Source organism: Motacilla alba, chromosome Z (genome assembly GCF_015832195.1).
Source record: "Motacilla alba alba isolate MOTALB_02 chromosome Z, Motacilla_alba_V1.0_pri, whole genome shotgun sequence".
Taxonomy (NCBI): Eukaryota; Metazoa; Chordata; class Aves; order Passeriformes; family Motacillidae; genus Motacilla; species Motacilla alba.
This window is the reverse complement of record NC_052046.1, coordinates 34,960,131-34,974,882: the sequence shown is the minus strand read 5'-3', so window position 1 is coordinate 34,974,882 and position 14,752 is coordinate 34,960,131. Positions and strand designations below refer to the sequence as shown.

The following is a 14,752-nucleotide window of genomic DNA, read 5'->3' as shown; positions in this document are numbered from 1 at the left end:
ACATTAGGAAGAGCAATCCAATAATCACACTTCATTACCAGTAAGACAGTTTCACTGAAACTTGAGCATTTAAACTCCTGAAAATTAAAAAGCAGGGGATGGAGGAGGCAGTGTGGTGATTGCTGGGGTTCTGTGTGCATTTTTGTACCCACCAATGTATATTCAGTCATATACACACAAGGAAAAAAATACAATCCAATCCTTAACTGAACTCCAGTCCAGTTGACCTTTAAATCAGTCTTGCACAGAATGAAAAGCTGTCCTTTTAGAACTTCTTTGCTGTACCTTTGCTCACTGCAAAAGAATTTTTGTGGACTTGACCACTGACAAGAAGCTATATGCTAATTGACAATATTTAACTCAAGATCTAAATGCTAGACTATCTCTAGCCAACACAAGAAGTGAAGCATTTCTACCTCTGCACCCAAAAGACCTCCTCTGTGAGGCTGCGAACAATGAACAGAGAGCTGTTTAGACATCAAAAAATGAGATATGCCATTGGTTTACAATGGTTCAAATGAAAAGCACCAACTCTTTTCTCTCCTGTGGCTGTTTAACTCCTGCAGGGTTGAAAGGCAAGAATGTTTAATTTCCTAGCATATCAAACAACAGTAAGATTTAAGCAGAACAGGAAAAGGGAGAAAGAAGGCACTGGGCGGGGAGGGGGTAAGGGGCACAGGGAAAGATATTTCAAACATTCACACGAGTGTCAACATAACCACATTACACGCTTTAATTGCACCAACACTGTAATTACAGTAACATTAGAGATAATTGAACAGCAATAAGAAATAGCCTTCATTTTCATGTTATATGCAGCAAGACTTTGCTAATTAAAATTATTTTAAATACAATACAAACAGAGGAGTATTTTTAAACCAGCACACCGGTTTTTAAGCAGCACATACACTCCATTTCCATGAGTTCTGTCGTTTTTACATTAAGATAAATTGTACTTGTATATGCAAGCTGTGTGTGCACAACAAATACAGAACATGACCAAATACAGACCAGTTCCTTCTGGTATACCAAGAATTTAAATGCCAACCCATTTAAAATAGATTATATTCCTTCCAGAGACATCAGGGATTCTTTAAGTGGGGAGGGGGGGTGTGAGGGGGGGGAACCATAGTGGGAATAAGGTGTCATATGCATTTTGAAATGTGACACTAAGATCTTGACAATGACATGCCCTGCACAAGCCTCCCAGAAGTTCTAATGGATTTTTGTTATGCATGTGAGACCCCACTTTGGATGTTTTCCTTGCATTGTCTCTCTTATGAAGCTGTTTTCTTGCAAATTCCCCTACCGATCGCAAAGCCAATTTAGCAAGGCAATGCACAGTATGAGTACTTCAGATGCAAGACAACAATTATGCAAATGTAAATTGCAAGCTGGCGACCAATGATGGTACCAAACTGGTCTGAGAGCAAATCTCACACTCAATATAGCAATGGAGCTATAATGCCTGTAACATTAGAAGCAAAGGCAGTAGTATAATCTGAATTTAAACATCTATTCTTTAATGCTTCAATTTCCATATGCTTTTCATTCTGTAAATTTGAACTGTCTGAGATGATAGTTTTCCTGGGATGTGCATCTGCCCAACGCTCTTTGAGGTAAGAGGGGGCAAGCTCATTATCTCCAAATCTCAACCCTCTCTTGCTACTCATCAAACAGGTCTTTAGGAAAGCCATCTTAGGAAAGCCATCACCTCTCTGTTAGCAGGTCAGATGAGAAGATATATTCCCATCAGTTTGCTGAGATGGTGGCAGACCACACTGGATTTAAAGATTTACAGCTCCTGCAACAACTTGTGTACATGTATCTCAGGTCAGGGTGCTGGTGGCAGAAGTACCAAGAACTATTGGCTTTTTGCTTAACAAACTGATTTGAAAGAGTACCAGTACTAACAATTCAGTACTAAACAGTACTAAATAGTTGTTTAAAAGAAGCTGGTAAAATTGTACATTTGATCTGCGAAAACTGGGAAGGATGAACTTTAGTAACAGGAAATACAAGATAAAGCTTTAGGGTTTGTCTTGTTGGTAACTCCTCATAAGCACAGAGGAGTGCGGTTTTAAAGTGGATAATTATGTCAGAAAAAAACCTGAAAGCCAAGATCAGATATCTTTCAAGAAGTAAAGCATGCACATGGCTCTTTCAGTGCATCTGTCGGAGAGCAGACCAACTCATCCATAGATTACAAAGACTGCAAGAATCTTTCTAGCAGGATACCACAAAGAGCAAGAGGAGTCCTAAAGCTAAGCACTCCTTAAATCTTCAAGCAGACCACAATGAAGGAGGCTGTTAGGGCTGTCTGCTTCCAGTCATCTGCCCTTCAAATCTGCAACTGTGCAATAATCATAACCAATGGAAAATTATTTTCTGTATGCATAATGAAGTGGGCAGGACAAAACTAGCTTGCAAAGTCTACACAGGCTCAGAAGGAAGTCAGAACTACTGCATTGGGGCTGGCTGAAACCAGAGCAAACCACGGCAGGCAATGAAATCGCCAAAACCTACACCTCCATGCTACTGGACATGATGCTACTACATCGCCATGTAACTGAAATACAGAAATAAACAAACACAATGGTTATAAAGATTTATAGAATGCCACAAAGATGAATCTATTGTAGATGGAACAGAATGCATTGTCCTCAAAAATATTCCTATTGTTCTTGACACATAATTAACAAAAGTAGCACTATCCCTAAGTTATCTCTATAATCGCATCAGGAGTACCAGGAAGACATTTTACCAATGCAGACACCATTCAGCTCAAGCCAGTCTAATAATAAAACCAGGAAAACATGCACAATTTCTGATACATACCTGATCTATTCATCCTGTCGATTCTGTCCATGCTAGAAGCAGAGAATCTAATTCGAGGACTGCTCTGATTAGAGGATTCAGAGCCTCCATCAGCAAAGGAGTCTTCAAATGCAAAAAGTATTTCTTTCACACATTTGTGACAGACATTGTGCTGGCAGGGGAGGATCAGTGGATGGGTAAACAATTCCTTGCATGCTGGGCAGATAAGCTCTCTTTCAATACCCTTAATGGCAACCTTCATGATAGAAAGAGGGAGAAACAAGTCTAAGTGCAGGAAAACATGAGCCACCAAGACTTATGGCACTGCTCTATGTCACCAAACCCCAGGTCTGCAGAACAAATACACACAATTTTATCTGGTTTGAGGCACTTCTTTGGCTAAAACAAATATCAATTAACATTTATGAAAGCACTGACAGCATTCATTTCAACTGAAGTGAACATTGCCACTAGGCAAACTCAGTTCATCTTTAGGTCATGTCTGCATTGCAGGGGAGGAAAGCAGGGGAGTAGTCTTAATTCCACTCAAGGACCTACTGAAATGCAACCGAACGCAACCATACTTCTTAACAATAGGAGTCCATATGTTTAGCTTGCTCGCTGGCTTACGAAGAGGGAGAAGGAAAAAAAAAAAAAAGCGAAATTAAGTGTCAGACTGGTTAAACAACAGGCTTTCCTGACGTGTAATTCACGTTTAAGGGCTGAAACTGTCTTGACTTCATTAGGATAATAGTTCCGAGTCAGGAACATCATTTATTTATTTATTTATATGTTTATTTCCGTCTTTTATCTGTCGCACAAAGAGCCGCCTGTGGATCGGTGCGGCTCTTCAGTAATTCCGCGACCCCCGCGGCCGCCCGTGGCAGCGCGCCCCGCCAAGCAGCGGGTGTCGGGCGGGCGCAGGCAGCGGCAGCGGCAGCGGCAGCGCAGTGCCCGCTCCGCCCGGCGCCCTCCGGGAGCGCTTCCCCTCCGCGCACCGCCCGTCGGAGCTCCCTGCGAGCCCTGCCCGCCGTCCCGGCTGCGCCGACAGCCGCGCAAGGACGAACCTGTCGGCGCACACCGCGGGGGGGGCTGACGGACTGACTGCGGACTGACAGACAGACAGACAGACAGGCACACACCCTACAGCCCCCCGCAGCGCAAGAAGAGGAACGACGCGCCCCGCCCCGGCGGCCGCGCCCCGCCGGTTCCCCCCGCGCTCACCGGGCTCTCCGGCCGATCGCTCTCCATCCCTGCGCCTCTTCCTCCCCCTCCTCCTCCTCCTGCGCCGGGGCGCCGTCAGCCCGGGCGGGCGGCCGGGACACGGACTGTGCAGCGCCCGCGGCGGCCCCCGGCGCAAAATGGCGAGCGGGCGGGCGGGCGGGCGGGCGCGGGGCAGCGCGGGCGGGGCGGGGCGGCCGCGCCCGCGGCAGCAGCCGCACAGAGGAGCTGTCCAGCCGCCCCCGCCGCGCAGCTCCCCGCGGGACGCTGGCTATCGCTCTGCTATTGTTTTGGTGCTTTTCTTTGGCCAAGCGGCACCGGAAATGCCGCCCGTCCCGGCGGCCGGCAGTATTGGGTGCTTTCCCGCTCAGCCCCTGCCGCTGATCACCCCCCGTGGTACCCGTGTGACTGAATCACTGAGTCGTACAACGGTCTGGGTTGGAAGGGACGTCGATGATCACAGATTCACTGAATCAATCAGGTTGGAAAAGACCTCTGAGACCATCGAGTCCACTCTGTGTCCTAGAGCCATCTTGACAACTAGACCTTGGTACTAAGAGCCACATTCAGTCTTTCCTGAAATACCTTCACCACCTCCCTGGGTTTTGAAGAAATTCTCTCTCATGTCCAACCTAAATTTCCCCTGATGCAGGTTCAGATAGTGTCCTCTCATCCTAAACATCTAATTCCAATGCCCCCCACTGTGGCCTGGGACACCTTTCAGAACGGATTGCTCAAGCCTTCTTCAACCTGCCCTTACTCCAGGGTTGGAGCACCAACAGTTTCTCTGGGCAACCTGTTCCAGCATCTCATCACCCTCTCAGTGAAGAATTTCTTCCTGATATATAATCTAAACCTGCCCTCTTTAAGTTTAAATTCAGTATGCCTTTTTACACTACCTGGCCCTGTAATAGCTCTCTCTCCCTCTTTTTCATAAGCACCCTTTATGTACTGAAAGACCTCAATAAGGTCTCCATGGAGCCTTCTCTTCTCCATGCTCCCAACCCTCTCAGCCTGTCTTCACACGAGAGGTACTATAGCCCTCTGATCATTTTTATGGCCCTCTTTTGCACTCACTCCAACAGATCTGTGTCCGTCTTGTGCTGCGAATCGCAGACCTGGATGCAGCACTCCGGGTGGACAGAGTAAGGGCAGAGTAGAGGGGGATAATCTCCTCCCTCAAGCTGCTGGCCACACTTCTTCTGATGCAGCCCAGGATACAATTGGCCCTCTGGGCTGCAAGTGCACACTGTTGCCTGATAGCCAACTTTTCATCCATGAGAACCCCCAAGTCCTTCTCCTCAGGGCTGCTCTCAATGACTCCTTCTCCCAGTCTATCCTCACATTTGGAATTGCCTCGATCCAGGTGCAGCTCCTTGCACTTGCACTTGCTGAACGGCACAAGATTCTGATGGGCCCACTTCTCTGGTTTGTCCAGGTCCCCCCGGATGGCATCCCTTCCTTCTTCTGTGTCAGCTGCCCTGCTCAGCTTTGTGCCATCTGCAGATTTGCTGAGGGTGCCCTGGGTCTTACTGCCCGTGTCATTAATAAAGATACTGAAGAGCACCAGTCCTAAGACGGAGCCCTGAGGAAAACCACTTATCACTGGCCTTCACCTGGACACAGAACCATTGACCACAACTCTCTGGCCAATTCCTTATCCACTCAATAGTTCATCTACCAAATCCATGTCTCTCCAATTTGGAGATAAGAATGTCATGTGGAACTGTGTCAAACACCTTACAGACGTCATCTCTCAGTTGTGCCTTGTCAACTTTTGCAGTCACCCCATCACAGAAGGTAACCAGTTTGGTCAGGCACAATTTGCCCTTTCTGAAGCTGTGCTGGCTGTCTCAGACCACCTCCTTGTTTTTCACGTGCCTTAACATTTTTCCATGAGGACCCATGTCATAATCTTCCCAGGCGCTGAGGTAAGGCTCACAAGTCTGTAATTACCCAGACCTTTCTTCATCCCTAATTAAAATTAGGTATGGTGTCCTGTCCCTGAGGGCTTTGCCTGACTGCCATGAGTTCTCAAATATCATGCAGGGTGCATGCACCAGGCAGCTTTTGTGGCAGCTAGGATGAAAAAGTGGTGGGGAAATGGTTACGATGGCCAGCACCTCCTACCTTTCCCTTACAGCACGTTTCCATTGGAAAAGGGGTAGTAAATACCCTTCTCACCATCCACCGGAACAAACTAAAAATACTTCTAAATTTCCAGCACCATCAGGTTTTGGCAAGGGTGCACACACAACCATTGCAGTGGCAGTAGCTAACATAGCTTAAGCTAAGGGAGAAAGAACCAGTTAGCAAGCTTCAAGTGAAAGCATGCATTGTCCTCACATTACACAGGGGAAGGAGGTTTAGTTAATTAAAATACATGAAGCCCGGATTATGTGAATGATGAAATGTTGTCAGTTTGACAAACACCAAATTTGACCTACTTGCCTATTTGAAGAAAAACATCAGGATAAGGAGTTCCCTTTTCCCCTGAAAACTACTTTTCATATGAGTCAATAAAACAAACACTGTTGAAATTCCTTGCTTGGGCATTATTTACACCAGGGTCTCAGGGCCTGGATGTGAAACTTGAATGGAAACTTACACACAGAAATCATGAAGATAGAGGTGATATTTTACATGTCCAGTACAAGAAAGAAGAACTTTCTACAGAAGACTTATAAAGATATTATTTAGCATTTATTTTAGTAACCAGTGTCATAAAAATACAGACTGCTCTGGTAGAAATTATTCTCATAATCCCAGTAAATGTACAGTATGTGTATTCAAACTGAAATATGTCACTTAACTGGGCGTGGGGAGAACAGGTTGGTAAGGTCATATGTTGTCAGCCTTCCAACTATGTTTTGAATAATGATTTGCAAGCCTCTGAATAAGGATATTATCTCTTACCCACCTCTACTATTCCCCAGCTTTCCTGATTCCAGCTTTCCTTACCAGCAGGCATTTTTAATAAGCACTTGTCTGCACTAGCACGCTACCCACCACTGACGCTGGATTGTGGTTGATGCAGGGCCAGATAAACAATCAGCCTCAGACCAGAACAAAGACCCATGAGCTCTAAGGCTGCTCTTGAAACAGTAGGAAGAACTTTTGTCTTCGGTGCCTCAGAAAGGAAGGCATTCTGCAGCACATGCCAAAGGTGTAGATGCCAGTGCAGGTGGATGTTGCTAGTGCAGACAAACATGGAGCACACATTTTCCCCTGTCCTCCTGAAGTCTTCACATGGACCGCAGTGCCAGCTACTGTTAATGCCAGGGCTTCTGAATTATTCTTTGTTCAATCTCTTAATAGGTCTTTAAGGTATTATCTTGTTTGTGTACCTGTTTGCTCTGGCTTCAGGGCAGTTTAGAGCAAGATTTTCATTACCACCTCCATCACATTAAGATATAACATGGAAGAAAATATCCTTGAAGGTCTTTTGCCAAAGGTCAAAATTCCCTCTTCTGCACTCACACCTTTTTACTAGCCTTTTGATCTTCCCCCTACTCAGGACTACTAAATTTGCAGTTCCAAAATTCTCATTAGCTTCAGGTACTGGGAGGAAAAGCAACAGCTAGGAATGACTGATACATTAAAAAGATAAGCACAAACCAATGTCAGAAAAGACTCCTGTCCTTGGCTTCTGAAAAGGGGGTTAATAAGATTAGCATGACTACAGAAGTCAGACCTACCTTTCTGCTTTGTTTCCAGCCAAAGATGTGCGTCAACTGGACACCCATTCTGCTCACAAGGGACTCTTTTTGCATGGATTAATGCCTGGGTAGTGTTTAAGTAGCTCTACACATCCTTCAAAATTCAGCCCAGTTGCTTCGGCAGACAGGGTCTGACCAGGATTTACAGCATGCTGTGAACTCCCAAGACAGCAGAAGAAAACAGTAACTAGGATGGGTGGGCATTGCCATCCTCTTTTCCGCCCTACCTCAGGTTAAATATGCTTGTTAATTAAATAATTGATATGCAGAAATCTCCCAAGTGCTCATTTGCATTAACTATTAAGATAGTTTCAAGAAGGACGCAGCACTGCTTTCCAACAAGCTGTAAAAATCCAACACTTGTTAAACAGTGCACCTGGAGTCCTACTGCAGGAAAAAACACAAGCCTGTCCCAAAGCACCAGAAAGGTTCTGCCAACACCTCCCCTGCCTTCAGTAGGTTCTCAAACCAAAGCTTTTCAAGACATTTTCATGCTGGTTTTGCAACCACAGCTTGTGACTGAATCAGTTTCCTGCTGTCTGCCTTCCTCTGACTGAAGACAGTAGAGCCAGTGCGTCACAGTGGAGATACGCAGGATGAGAACAGAATTTTTCCTGAGCTAGTATGACTGACCTGGGGACTGAGCTATCACACAAACATTTTTCTCCCTGTGCAATGTGTTTTCTTCCAGGAGGAATTCAGAGGGTCATTAGCCTTCATCCCACTCTCTGTAAATTATCAGTGATGTAGTTTGCTTCTCTACTTACTTCTCTTCTCCTGAACAGTTGACTAATGAAGATGACCCACAGGATTCTTCCAGTCATGCAGGTTTAAAAATAAGGCAGGAATTTATGCTGCCCAAGAGAAATGTGCCTGTTTTGGCTCAGGAATAGAGGCTCAGTTTTGTCTTCACAATGGCTGCCCTTCAACTGTGTGACCTTGAAGACCTAGCAAGGATCTGTAGACCTTGGGTGTTTCAAAGTGAACATAACTGTGGCCTGAGTATCTCATCATAGAAAAAAAAATATCAGTCCCTAATCCCTTGGTTCAGGGTTGTTTGTCTTCTCTGCACAGAAGTGCCCCACGTCCATAATCCTCAAGGCTGGACAGGTTTCCTAATAGATCCCATAACCTGATCAGCAGCACTGGACAAGTTCAGAAGGTCCCATGTGCCACTGCTGTGCACAGAGCACTGAGTCAATAAAGACTGCACTCATTGATCTGCCAGAATACTGGGTCTGCAATTAGCTTTGGGTAGGATTTGTAGCTAGCATGTTTCAAAGTGTGCCAAACTAGTTCAGCGTGTCTTAACTTTTTAACTTACTGCCAAATGTACAGTACTCTGCTTCAGCTCCAGGATGCCTGGAAAGCAGCAGAGGATTCAAGGGGCAGCTACATACAATAGTCCACACAGAGGACTCTGCTCTTTCCCTCCATATCTTGCAATCACTTGCCAAGCAAATTAAAGAATTCTAATGAAAAAGCTTTCCAAAAATACAATACATTAAAATCAAAATATCTCTGAGCCCTGAATTGAGAGTCCTACCTCTAGAGAAATTATTACTATTTAGCAGAAAGAAAATGTAAGGTTATTTTGAAAAGGGTTTAGAATATAAACCATTTACATGAAAAAAAAATACAAGAAAATCAGTCACAGGCTCAGTTTCTGACACTATAAAGATATGACACAATAAATAGTACAGTACACATGGAACACATGGGGAGCTTCTCTCCTTCACTTCAGACTTCAGCTACTCCTGTCACGGAAGAAAAAGCTTGCAGCTCACCCCTGCCATGTGGGAAGTGCATCCCATGTGCTTCTAGGTGCTTCAGGAAAGCTGCTGGAGTGATAAGGACATGTATTAGATGTGGAAACACACCTTTGTCACACAGGCTGACTAACCCAGCCAAGTAACTGATTAAAAGCTGTGAAGACAGGCAAATTGGATTTTAACTGCTCTTGACTGTTAGATTTCCATCTCAGACCCCTCTGAAGTATCGAACTTAATGCTGCTGCCTGACACTGAACTCCAAGTTATCTTCACACACTCTTTCAACCAGAGTCACTTCTTTGTGCAAATACCCCTCGCAATATACACGTATTCTGGCATGCTTTTGAATACTCTGTAAAAGGAAGAAAATTGCTGTTAGAGGAGAATTCTTGTCATGGGGACCCAAACCCCAAAGAAGCACTTTCCTGCACAGGAGCAAGAGATATGTAAAGCCTTATCTTCTTTCATATGAGGAGCAGTGCTCCAATTTGGCTGAGTCAGGCAGCCCAGAGCCACCAGCAAATTGTGGGGTTTCACCCCTGGATTGGGGTGACCCCAAAAGATGGAAAAGTCTCTCCTCCAACCCGTGCCTTCAAAGAAAGACTCAGTAGTCCTCTGTTGTCTGGTCTCAAGGTAGTTTATTGTTGGTTATCTAAAAGATTCTTCTCCTGAACTGCTGTGGCCTGTTCAGCAGGTCAAAGGCACACTGCCCTCCCAGGGGGCTGGTGCCATCTTTTATATCATACATTATGTGTTACATGTTTATACTTTTCCCCCAATGCCTACTATCTATATTGAATAGTGACTTTCTACTCTAAACCAATCTGTGAGTGCCAACATCACCAAAGACATGGGGGCTAGGAAGGAGAAAGAAAGAGGACAGGGCACACCCAAATCCCTCCATCTTAGAACTCTTGACCCCCATGTACAAAACTTGGATCCCTGCGTACAAGGCTTAAAACCCCCTTGTACAGCACTAAAAAAATCCTTCCTTTCACTTAGTGACTACTTCTACTACAATACCTAAACTTTTGTGTGTGGCTTGTAATTCTTCATACAGAGTTGGTAATTTGCTCCACGGGCTAAGATCAAAACCCCACTTTGTCTTTGGCTGCATGCCAGGGTCTCAGAGCCCCCTGCCAGCGGCTCTGGCCATCCAGGGCACCCAGAGGGATGCCCTGGGTTCCCGCAGCAAATGTTGCATTTCTCCTGTCCAGGTCCTCATTGTGATTTTAGTTTGAACCCCTGAATAGCTCTATCCCTTTTTGTCACCTGGACAAAAGTTGAAATGCTACCACAAGAGAATTTACATTAGTCATTACATGAAACCAGGCAGAAGGCAGGGACAAGAATCAGTGTCACCTGCAGGTTGCAGGTAGAAAGCATGCAGAACTTGAAATGCTCTTAAAATTATTTTATATATTTCTCATGTTCATATCATATGGGGTTTAGAGCTTGTTTTCAGTAGTATCTATTTCTCTTATTTTTTTTTTCCCGGAGAATAGCTTTTAAAGCTGTTTCTTATAAACCACAAACTGTTGGTTTCTGCAAACCATGCAGAGTGTAGGAATAGATGGTAAAACAAAGCAAGCAAGTGAGGAAAAAAAGAGAGAGTGAGAACCTTGATTAAAAAATAGAGCACGCCAAGATCCTTATTTCAATTAAATAAAGGGATCTCAGGGACAGTGTTGGCGTTGTCCACTTCCCTCTGAAACTCCCATTGGTTTATATCAGTTTATTGATTGTATTCTGCTTACAGAAAAATGCTCAAAAATGGTTTTATGGAACATTTCTTTGCAACATCTAAAAATTCTTTGGAGTTAATACTAGAAGAGAATCCTATGTATTTCAAAAGAAGAAAACATACACCTATGAAAGTAAAACAATTCGAGTTTGCTTGAATTGCTGGGGTAGGTGTATGTGTTTTGGCTACTGCAAAAGTAAACTCACAGGGAATAACTTGGGGGAGGGGTGGGGAAGAGGCAGAGTTGGAAGAAGCCTGAGACCATTTCTGGAATTATATATTGTTTTGAGAGAGATGAGTGTCCTTGCTGTGGTTTGAACTAAGATTTCAGAGTCCTGAAAGAGGGTCATACAACCTCCTTCTGCACTGTGCCTCTGATACAAAATGCAGTTAGTTGTTAATCTGTCTCTCAGGGGTATTTTGGAGTTCTCAGATGCTACTGTGACATTTGTGACAGGTGCCACAGAGGCCCAGAATATCTCATAGAGTATTGCAGTGAGCCTGAACAGATGTTGTGGATATATGGATTACACAAGGAGTGTCTTATTGGAACTAAAAGTGCTACACGCATCTTTCTGTTCTAGGTACGATGTGCAAGTTGTATGTGTGAAGGGGAGTCATAGGAGAATAACAAGTACAGATCATTAAAAGAGATAACAGGTTTTTGAAGTGACATTCCCCCAGGGAAAAGTGATATAGAATGATTTGCCCTGTTTGAGAGGTCTGATGGAGGTTGATGGAGGTTGCCAGCTAAGTGGAAAAACAGCATGCTTGCCAAAAGAGGTCATGTGCCCAGGGTTCAAGAGCTGATGCATCGTACCTGCAGGGACCCTGTGTATTGAGAGGTGAGTGTGCAAGTGTAAAGTATACTTATTGTGTCCTGATTTTCTAATAGGTCTTTGTTCAGTGAAAGCCAGATGCTTAGCGGTTAACTCAGAGAATGTTAATGCTTCCAGACTTTACTGAAAAAGCTTTATTGATGGGGGAAGTGGGAACAGGAAGACTGGAGTGCTGAAACCTCTAAACAGCAATACCCTGACCCCAAGCAAATACAGTTTAGCATGTAGAAGAGTCCTTTCGCTGGCATGATTTATGTCATCTGAGAAAGCAGTTTAATTATCCCAGCAGAATACCTCCAAGCTGCTGGATAACATCAATACAGTACCAAGAGGCTGTAATCTAAAACTCTGGTCTGAAGGTTCAAAAAATGTGAAAGGAAAATGTGGAGAGCAAAAGGTCTCAGAGTGGGGAGCTGGAGAAGCTCAAGCAGTGACCACCACCATGGGAAGTCTGTGGCAGTCACACAACTAGTGTTGCTCCCTTTTTCTTCATGTACTTCAAGTGTCTGTGATGATGGGACTTGGCAATGTCATTGTCTATGTATAAACAACAGCATTGTTTGTAATAAACATGCTTATTTCACACTACTCTGCCAACTCTGCTGTCTATCAAGCCATATGCTCTTGCAGAGGGTGTCTGAATCAAGTACAAACTGCTTGACTGTGAAATAAGGGACAGATGTAGCACACCATTACTGGGACATTCCAGGCACAAGGAGTTTCTGGACTGAAACACTTTATGATTTTCTTCAGTGTGTAAAATGGACCAAACAAGACTGAATTTTCCTTTACGGCCCTGACGTGATTATACTCAGGCAGAAGGAGAAGGAGAAAGGAGAAGGAGAAGCAGAAAATCACCCTGGAAACTCCTCATTCACCCACTCTAAAGGTTCTTCCAGAACTTTTAGGAGAGGGTGTGAAGGAGAGGGAGGAGGAGATGGCTGTGAAGACAGCCTTTGGAGATATGCTGGAAAGCCATTAGGATGAGTCCGGAACAAGCAATATTTCTGATAGCACCATTGCTTGCCACAATTATTTTTAAGTTTAAAAATATTGTGGCTGCTTCATTTTTTGAAAAAAAACCACTACGCCTGAATCTTTGGTACTCCCTGGTTTTCACACATATCAGCAGCTCAACAGTACAAGAAGTTGGATTTCCTCCTTTTTTAAAAAATTTTCTTTCCTATAAAATGTGCGCGCAAGTTTTCCTCAAAATACTTGCCAACTCTGAATCAGTGCCTGGGGAAGACGGTTCTCTCTCCAGCATTGCCCGCAGCCTGTGGCTAGCAGCAGCAGTCCCCCGGGCGGGCAGGGCGCATCCCATCCCCGCGCTGGAGCGGGGCATTCCGCCGCACACGGAGCAGGAGCAGGGCTGCAAACGCGACAGATGCGCGCCCAGCTGTGCTGGGCTGAGGCACACTTCGCGTGGAAATTAATTTTGAACTTTTTCACCGCGTGGCCTCGGAAGTGTGTGGCAAACACTCGAACCTCCAGAGTACATCAGCTGTTAAGACGAATCATTCCTGCCCCAACATTCCCCTAAAAATACCCGACAAACCACTTGCGAAGGTCTCTCCCCGCGGGCCCTGCCTGCCCCGCCTCGCCTTCCCTACCTTGTCCCGCTTCAGCAGCTCCAAGATGTAGCCGAACCGGGTGCTGTCCCCGGCTGCCTCCATGGCCCCGCGCTCCAGGCGGGATCCAGGGAACACGCCGCTCCTGCGCTCCCTCTGTGCCCGCCGCGCAACCCCGGTCCCGGCGCTCTCCGGGGGAGGGCTGCCGTGTGCGACAGATGCTCTGCCCGCCCACCCGCTCACGGGACTCGGGATGCTCATGAGAACGTCTCATCCCGGAGCGTCGCGGCAGGACTGCCAGGCACCTGGAGGTGCCCGGGAGCACCGCCTCTGCTCAGGTGCCACGGCCGCGGGAGCTGAGTTAAAGCAGACAAAGCAGACACCTACTGGTGGTCTCATCAAAAGTGAGTGATGCTGCATCAATCACTGAGCCTGTGGCAATGGGCTGGTGCCTGTGCATGCCCCCCAGAGTGGGACATGCCCAAGGTGGGCATGCCTCCTTTCAAAGCACAGCTTGTAGTGGATGTATGCTGAGGAACAGCATGATGTGTTTGTACTCAGGGTCCATCTGGCTTTCTTAAATTCTAAGCTTTAGTTTAAATCATGAATCGCGTCTCAACAGAGAACACCTGCTAATATGCATAATTGCATACATGATCTCCCTTGTGTGTTTGCACTTGACTGGTGATGTGTTCGTGGGGTAACTCAAACAGGAGGAAATCCTCCTATAATCTCTTTTTCCAGGCCTGATGAAACTTTTAGGGATGAGATGGATCCAACATGCCTGTATACAACTGTGGCAGAAAAACTGGTCCCAGCAACCCAAGTACCCTCCTCTGCTTGATGAAGGCAACCATCAGCCCCACTGAAATGTTCACACCAGGCATGAGGATCAGCTATCAGGTGAGGCACTGCGCAACCACCCAGACACAGCGGGGTTTCCACAGGACAGCTGGGGAATGGTGTTTGACATGTGGCAGACATCATGTTTCCTCTCATTGCCTGTCCCCACTCCATGCCTTATTATATACACCTTCCTTCTGGTAGAGGAACTGCAGTCTGCTTCAGC

The 14,752-nt window shown here is 45.6% G+C and overlaps 1 protein-coding gene across 2 annotated transcripts in view; it reads right to left on the bottom strand.

Annotated features, from left to right (window-relative positions):
• The window catches only part of TRIM36 (tripartite motif containing 36), a 36,705-nt gene extending 22,695 nt beyond the window's left edge, over nucleotides 1-14,010 (bottom strand). Inside the window, exons 1-2 of one of the 2 annotated variants that reach the window (XM_038125211.1) lie at nucleotides 13,726-14,010; nucleotides 2,839-3,073 (exon numbers count right to left, since the gene is read on the bottom strand). In XM_038125211.1, the coding sequence (XP_037981139.1) occupies nucleotides 2,839-3,073; nucleotides 13,726-13,944 (454 nt within the window). In that variant the 5' untranslated portion in view covers nucleotides 13,945-14,010. Of the gene's footprint in view, nucleotides 1-2,838; nucleotides 3,074-4,041; nucleotides 4,195-13,725 lie in introns of those variants that run through there. The other variant, XM_038125212.1, reaches the window with a different exon arrangement.
• Between the last annotated feature and the right edge of the window lie 742 nt (nucleotides 14,011-14,752).